Consider the following 8,963-nt stretch of genomic DNA (forward strand, 5'->3'; position numbering starts at 1 on the left):
TTTACAGACTTTCTCAAATAGATTACAATTAGTGTTGGCCCGCCTGCCAGCCTAAAGGCAATGAAATAATATTTTGAATTATAAAATGAATAAGTTGTACAAAAAGAAGGAATAAGAGTTTTTTGAAGCAAGGAAATATAAAAAATCATTACATATTTACATCACCTGAAAGAAAAAAGTTCTGAATTCATATTTGTTATCATCTATAGAAGTCTTTCCAATTGAATGTCTTAATTTGAAATTAATATGTAGTTACATAAAACTTGGCGGATTATGCTGAGGATTTCATTCCGCCTCCACTTTCAATTGTAAATCATACATAAATTCCCATTATAATTAATGAGGACAGAAAAGAGAATTAGACTTTTACTTATAATAATTTCAGCTCTTTTATCTTTTTTCAGTGTTCATTTCCCACCGATTTAACCATATCTTTGTCTAAAAAACAGGAACATAAAAGATTTGGCATTACCACAATGTGTACTTAAGGTAATTAAGAAAAATATATACCCCTAATTTTTATGAATAAAAATCAGAATCTTTGATTTGTACCAATAATCATAATCATAATAAATGAATGGAAAAAAAAACCTAATTAATTTCTCATCTATAAAATTCGAAAGGAAGTCCATTATCTTTCTTTGTATTGCCTTGAGAAATATAGTCCAGAGAAACCATTGAAAGCTTAAGGTAAGTTACTTCTGTGCTTTATTACACTGCCATTTCTTTATTAGCTAACCTTTGTTCAGTTGCTAGCCGTTTGTCTTTTCCTGTATTGTTCTTTTTTTCTTCTGATTTTATTATTGTTCTCTGGTTCTTCTTTTTCATACATTGGTTTCTTTTACAGCAGGCGTGGAAAAGGCTTTGAATCTAATCTAGATTAAAAAAAAAATTGTTCATGGGTTTCATTGTTTCTGTGAATGTTTACATCCTTAAAATGAAGATAAAATTTTCCAACAAATCCATTTCGGATATCGGTACGTGTCTAACACTTAAATCGAGTCCATATAACACAGCTCTGAATCCTGATATATACAGCACGTGTAAGATTTTATGATATGGACTCAATAGATATGATCTCGATGCCATACAATTTGCTTGTGATAGAACTTGAACTATCAACATTGGACCACTTACTTGTTGTCAAGGATAACGGTATTGTCAAAAACTGGATCTGCTCTGATTCAATGCCCCACTAAGTGTTAGGATAGTCTTGAATTGTGATTTAATTAGGATTGTTTAATTCTAATTAAATTAGTATACCTTATAAATAGTCTTTAAATCTAGTTAGATTAGAATAACAATTTCTAATTCTATTAGGATAAGATTCCTAATTAAATTAGGATAAGGTTATTGTATTTGATACTATAAAGGACCCTATGGGTTAAAGAATAATTATCACTTAGATTTAGAGAGAGTGATTTAGGTGTACGTGGGATAAGGGTTATGAGTTTAAGACTGTTTCTTGTAATCTCCTGATTTTTCTCTTAGTGGATTTTTCTCTGTTACTGTGTCCGTGGACGTAGGTCATCAAAAGACCGAACCACGTAAATTCTTGTGTTCTTGTGGGTGTCCTTGATTTCTTTCTTTCTTTATTCTATTGATTGGATTAGATCTTGGACAATTCTTTAGAGACAATTCCATAATTTCCCAACANTATATTTTTATTTGCAATTAGATAAGTCTTTATATTTTTATTTTTAAATCAAATAAGCTTTTACAACTAATAATTGATTTAGTCAAAATACTATTTGTTATTCTATGCTTTCGTAGCGTTGATTACTCTCTATATGAAAGCTATATCAATGTCATATGAATATAAAATAACAAGTGATATTTTCATTAATGACAATTAGTCAATTATTAGTCACAAAGCCTTATTTGACTCAAAATAAAAATTATAGAGTTTTGATTAAACATAATAAAAGAATAAAGACTTTTTTAATTTTTTTTCATAATTTAAAGACTTATTTGAGTATTATTTTAAATTTTTTTACATAATTTAAGGATTTATTTGAGTATTATGTAAAAAAAAAATCTTCTTAAGTGAGAGCGAATTAAGTAATGAATTCAAGCTAAAAAATATAACAAATAAATAAACTTACTAAGAAGTCAAATGTTTGGATGCTTTTCTAATGAAATTGCTGATTAATTTGTTTTATATATATATATACACCCTTTTTAAATACAAACCAAGCAATTAAGGTCATTTTATAACTTATATTGAGATTTAATGGCTAATAGTGTGAGAAAAGAGGTTCTGGCATTACTTTAAAAAATGATTGAACCGAAAAAGATTCCTCGCGGGGTGAGGAATGAGATTTCAGTGTTTAACATGGAAGAAATGAATAATAACAAAAGGAAAATAATTGCAGTATATCCCTCAAATTTAAACACCTAAAAAAGGGCACCAATCCAGCTATCAAAGAAGCCAATTCTAAGATCGCTGCATGAATAATAATGAATAGAGACATCACCAATAACTTTTGGTGGTCCCTTGCCCCTAGAAAAGGAGTCCCATTATCTTCACCACACACGTCCCAATAGAGAGAAGCATGTTAGTTTCAATGAGCATTCCCTTCATTGCCCATCCTCCCTCCACTTATATATAAACCCCTCCATTGATTCACTTCAAGTGCCAAACTTCTTCAACAATGGATAAAAGGAAGCCCTATCTTGCTGCTATTCTCGTACAATCTATTTATGCTGGCATGTTCTTGCTCTCCAAGGCTGCATTTGATGGCGGCATGAACAATTTTGTGTTCGTTTTTTACAGACAGGCTGCAGCAACAGTTTTCTTGATCCCTCTCGCCTTGTTATTTGAATGGTAAATTTCTCAATTAGCCTTTAAAGTTTTTCCCTGGTTTTTGGCCAATTTTCTTTGAAAGTTCAGTATATATTATGTATCCACTTGAGTAATTATTTTCTTTCTAACTCAAGGAAAACTGCGCCGCCTCTATCATTCATGACCTTCTGCAAGATTTTTATGCTATCTTTATGCGGGTATGTCCAGTTGAAATTGCTTGTTGAATTAACATATTGCAGCCATCGCACTCAAAGTTATCAATAGAAAATGAAAAAGCAATATACATGACTTTCAAGTTTCAATTTTCACTCGTTTTCTTCAATTTCAGGATAACTTTAAGCTTGGATATCTATGGCGTTGCCCTGATTTATACCTCTGCAACTTTAGCTGCTGCAACAACAAATTGCCTGCCTGTCATCACTTTTTTCTTGGCAGTGTTACTCAGGTAATTAGTTCCAGCTCTTGATTTTTTTTTTCAATATCCATTCTTTTGTCTTCTTTTAGATTGATGAATGATATATGCTCTCATCTTATAAATTTCACTCTATATATCCTTCTTAGGTAAATTTCTTTTAGGATATCTCTTTGGAGACAAAGTTCATCGTTTAATTAGCATGTCATATTAGTGAATGATGCTAACATTTTTTTTACCCAAAAGTGAAAAAGAAAAAGAAAAAAGAGAAGGAATAATTAATTAGTCGCGGCTTCTCATCAGAAGCGGAAATGATGTTAGCATGAGACATGGAAATATCAGCATTAGGCTTCGTAGATGCTTCAAGTTTCAGATGTATGATGCCAAATTATGCATGGATTCATCACTCATATTCTACAATAACATTATTTGATATAATTTCAAAAGAGAGAAGTACCTTATTTCATATATTCACGCGTGTTGAGATTAAGTCCTATTAATTCTTTCATTTAACTTGTTTTTAAAAGGGAAATTACTATTTTAGAATCGACTTTTATATCTTTTCTTATTTTTAACTAATACTAAATTTAAGTGGATTAATTCTAGTTTTATTTTTGCAAAAAATATAGTAAGCATGCCATGTGACAGACAGCTCATTGATTCATTAGACCTAATCATTCTTGTATCGAATGTCTTCCTCTTTAACTGTGATTAATTAAAAATTGATAGAAGGTTGCTTCTTAGGAAAGAATGTTTAGGTTGCAACTGATAAGGAATAGCTTTGTCTTAAAAATCTGGTCGGTGGAAAGGGCTTGACACTCTTATAGGAATGGGAATATGCAGGGCAATTTGCCCTTCTATTAGTCCCTGTAGGAATGTTTTAAATATTTTATTAGTATTACTATTTGCTTGATTTTACCTTTGATCCCTCTGATTATTGGTCAAGAATAAAAAAAATCCCTCAATCATAGGAAATTATCATATAAAAAAAAAAGAGCTTAAAAACATTATTTTAATACAATTTTTTATGTTGAATCCTACGTTCCAAATTTGCACACACACAATATTATAAAAAACAATTTCTTGTTTATAGTGAAAGATTTTGCTAGTTGCTACATATTAATTTTGGAGTTCCAAATTAAGCTTCATTTATTAAAAACATATTTACCAATACATACAATTTATCATTTTTTTTAAAAGTTAATTTTATTGACATTAAACTGCTATGCCATATGAAGTCTTTAACTTTATTCTAACAATTTATCATTTAAATTAACGGTAAATGTATATATCTTTTATTTATAAGTCAATTTCAAATGTTTACTTTTTTTTCTAAATAAAAAAGGCATTTATTTTAGATAGTTAATGGTTTTGATCTTTTTTTTTTCAAGATCAATCGGGTATATGCAACATCGTCAATAATGTCCTTGGAAAACCTTGCTCAATGCAACGATCTTTGTTTTTTTATTCTTATTCTTCTCATTAGTTATATTGTGCCTTTCAATCAAAGTCAAAAAAGAAACATAGGGTCCCATGGTGTAGTAGCCAAAGAGAAAATGCCGATATGTAATTAATTCAAAAACATTTAAAACACTAAACCTTGCAACATAGACAGGCTAACCAAAAATTTCCAACGCGTGATCTAATTATAGAAACTGTCAAATGCTCTTTTAATTAGCTATTTGTTAGTTTAACTCTTCGTAAAATAAGTTCTAAAAAACAACAATAACATTGGTCTTTACTATTTGATATTTTTTGAAGTTTTCATAAATCTTTTCTGCTCAATGAATATCAGGTTTGTCATAGAAGCAAACAACTAAATATGTTGTGACTTGCATTTGCTTTAGACTTTTACTGTTTCTCTAGCACTTTCTGAAGTGAATGAACCCTGGAGTATTCAGTGGAAATCTGCAAGGCCAGTTTTTGGTTGCAATCTGATAGGCCTGCTCTTTAAGCTTCTAGGCTTTAAAAAGTAATTTGTGTTCCATAGAGTTCTTACTTTAGCTTAGTATATTCATTTTGAACATTTTTGAAACACTTTACATGTATGCAAGCAAGACATTTAACGTCCAAGCATTTGACTTATTGATACATAATTTTTCTGTTTAAAAAAATAAAATTCAAATCCTCTTTCTCTAAATTAAAAAAAAATAAACAAGACATTTACATCATTAAAATGAAGATAAAATTTTCCAACAAATCCATTTTTAGATATCGGTACGTGTCTAACACTTAAATCGAGTCCATATCACACAGCTCTGAATCCTGATATATACAGCACGTGTAAGAATTTATGATATGGACTCGATAGATATGATCTAGATGCCATACAATTTGCTTGTGACAGAACTTGAACTATCAACATTGGACCACTTACTTGTTGTCAAGGATAACGGTATTGTCAAAAACCGGATCTGCTCTGATTCAATGCCCCACTAAATTTGGAGTTACATGTATTTGCAACCTTTCCACCAATGTCTCTTGGGAGAAACAAGTAAAACAAAACCATGTCAGAAAGTTTAGCAATGTCTTTCTTCTACATTCATTTCCTTTTTATTTAAAAAAAAAAAAAAAAATATATATATACATATATATTATAATATATATATATATTCATTTTGTCTAATTAAGAAAGTTGGAATCCAGAAAAAAATTGTAAATTACAGTTATGGTTAATTTGGAATGTTTCGTGTATTTGTATTATTTTTTGGATGGTTTCTTTGCTTCTGTATCTGTTCAATCAAATTGGCTAAAAAGATGAAATTTGAATGGCAGAATGGAGGTGTTGAGACTGAAGACAACTCCAGGGATTGCAAAAATTGTAGGAATACTAATTTGTTTGGCTGGTGCATTGACCCTTGCCTTTTACAAGGGTCCCCATATGAAACTTTTCTGCCTCCATCACCTGTTTGAGCACCACCATAGCCAGAACCTTCAGAGACGTACTTCCTCCGGCGACACATGGATAAAGGGTTGTTTCCTCATGTTGATTTCCAACAGTTTCTGGGGCTTATGGCTCGTATTGCAGGTAGGCATTTATCCAGATCAAGTTGTGCCATGATAAAATTGTACTTCCATTTTAGGACAATGAAGAAAATTTTTGGTGTGAAACAGGGTCGGGTTTTGAAGAGCTACCCTTCAAAACTTCTCTTTACAGCTCTTCAGTGCTTCTTAAGCACAATTCAATCATTTGCTATTGCTATTGCTCTGGAAAGAGACCCTTACGAATGGAGACTGGGCTGGAATGTTAGACTCCTTGCAGTAGCGTACTGTGTAAACATCTACTGCTACACTTGTTCTTATACATGCAAATATACGCATACCTATAGACACATATCTGTAGTAGGGTGTTGATGAATTCTATGCTGCTTACGGCAGGGGATTGTGGTAACGGGCGTGACATTTTACCTACAAGCATGGGTTATTGAGAAGAAAGGGCCTGTCTTCTTGGCCATGTCAACACCATTGAATCTGATGTTCACAATATTTTGTTCTGCATTTCTCTTATGCGAGATTATCAATTTAGGAAGGTAAAGTTATAACCATCTTAGCCTTCAAGTTATCTTTCTGAATTCTGATTTCAATATCTAACCTTAGTTTCTTATTGTTTCTTCAGTGTCTTAGGGGGGCTGTTATTGATTGGTGGGCTATACAGTGTGTTGTGGGGAAAAACCAGAGAGCAAAGAATGCTGGATGAGAATTGTTTACCAGCTCCTGTTGATAAAGAATGCACAGAAATCCAAGTTGTAACAGCCTGAAATCCATCAGTATTGCTGATCATGAAAGAAAGTGAGAACGCTCCTAACTGAGAATGGCAAATGCCCCAGTATTCCATCACTTCCTTCTACCTTCGGATAATTTGGAGAAAAGAGAGAGTGAGCTCATGTAGATTGGTCTGAAACAGATGATGTAACTCTATTGACATTGAACTCTAAGGAGAGCTGGGACCAAAATGGTCTTTTGCAACGCCAATGTAAGCCGATTGTAGTGTTCACCATTCGCCTGGGTTTAAAAGTTTGGTCATTTTATGTATGCTAAGAGGCTAAATTTCAATTCCTAAATGCTTCCGCTGTTAATTGCAGTTTGCCAATTGATGTTGTCATGGTTCAACTGGGCAACATTTTAGCATGAATTTACAGACTTTCTCAAGTAGATTACAATTAGTGTTGGCCCGCCTGCCAGCCTAAAGGCCAAGAAAGGCCCACCGGCCAACAACAAAACCCCATCCCCCCCAATCCAAGATGAAAGCCTAATCTTTTAACTCTTTCGCTCATATATATATATATATATTACTATGTGTTCATGATTATTTGATTTGTTTAGAAAAGTAAGATTTTTTGAACAAATTTTTAGATAACATTTATTAATGAGCTAAATGGTGACAATTAATATTACAGTTTAGTCCCTCTTATAAATTTTTTTGGTTAAAATACAATATATTGTGTATTAATTTTCTTTGGCCAAGAGTTACAATGTTAATTAATTAATTACCTTATTGTTTAATGAAATAATATTTTGAATTATAAAATGAATAAGTTGTACAAAAAGAAGGAATAAGAGTTTTTTGAAGCAAGAAAATATAAAAAATCATTACATATGTACATCATCTGAAGGAAGAAAGCTCTGAATTCATATTTGTTACCATCTATAGAAGTCTTTCCAATTGAATGTCTTAATTTGAAATTAGTATGTAGTTACATAAAACTTGACGGATTATACTGGGGATTTCATTCCGCCTCCACTTCCAATCGTAAATCATACATAAATTCCCATTATAATTAATGAGGACAGAAAAGGGAATTAGACTTTTACTTATAATAATTTCAGCTCTTTTATCTTTTTTCAGTGTTCATTTCCCACCGATTTAACCATATCTTTGTCTAAAAAACAGGAACATAAAAGATTTGGCATTACCACAATGTGTACTTAAGGTAATTAAGAAAAATATATACCCCTAATTTTTATGAATAAAAATCAGAATCTTTGATTTGTACCAATAATCATAATCATAATAAATGAATGGAAAAAAAAAACCTAATTAATTTCTCATCTATAAAATTCGAAAGGAAATCCATTATCTTTCTTTGTATTGCCTTGAGAAATATTGTCCAGAGAAACCATTGAAAGCTTAAGGTAAGTTACTTCTGTGCTTTATTACACTGCCATTTCTTTATTAGCTAACCTTTGTTCAGTTGCTAGCCGTTTGTCTTTTCCTGTATTGTTCTTTTTTTCTTCTTATTTTATTATTGTTCTCTGGTTCTTCTTTTTCATACATTGGTTTCTTTTACAGCAGGCGTGGAAAAGGCTTTGAATCTAATCTAGATTTTAAAAAAAATTGTTCATGGGTTTCATTGTTTCTGTGAATGTTTAAAACTTCTCTTTCCTTTCTTACTGTGATTCTTTGATTTACTAAAGAGAAAAACACTATTGTATGACCTTTTTGATCCCTTGATTGGTGTAAATCGCCTACAGTTTGCTAAGAACGTCCCCACCAATTTGTCCAATTTAAAGTTTACGATTTCGGATTTTAGTTGTCAATTTCAAAGTTCAATTCTGCACTAATTGAGGGGCATCGCCTTTCTTTGACCTATATTCCTTTTCTATATTAATTCTTCTGTAACATGATATGTGCATGGAGTTTTTATTTATTAACAATTATATATAAAATTTTTTATGTAAAATGTATTGTGTGCATGTATTTTATGTCCTAAGCATTTTTTTGTGCCAATATAAAGATCTATACAG

General features: G+C 31.4%; 1 protein-coding gene across 1 annotated transcript; it reads left to right on the plus strand.

Annotated features, from left to right (window-relative positions):
• LOC108660474 (WAT1-related protein At5g64700-like) lies at positions 2,626-7,271 on the plus strand. Its single transcript, XM_018116351.1, has 7 exons — positions 2,626-2,827; positions 2,941-3,003; positions 3,135-3,251; positions 5,994-6,246; positions 6,333-6,491; positions 6,597-6,748; positions 6,835-7,271. The coding sequence occupies exons 1-7, from the start codon at positions 2,655-2,657 to the stop codon at positions 6,974-6,976; spliced, it is 1,059 nt and encodes a 352-aa protein (XP_017971840.1). The 5' UTR covers positions 2,626-2,654; the 3' UTR covers positions 6,977-7,271.

This window comes from Theobroma cacao, chromosome 1, assembly GCF_000208745.1.
Source record: "Theobroma cacao cultivar B97-61/B2 chromosome 1, Criollo_cocoa_genome_V2, whole genome shotgun sequence".
Lineage (NCBI taxonomy): Eukaryota > Viridiplantae > Streptophyta > Magnoliopsida > Malvales > Malvaceae > Theobroma > Theobroma cacao.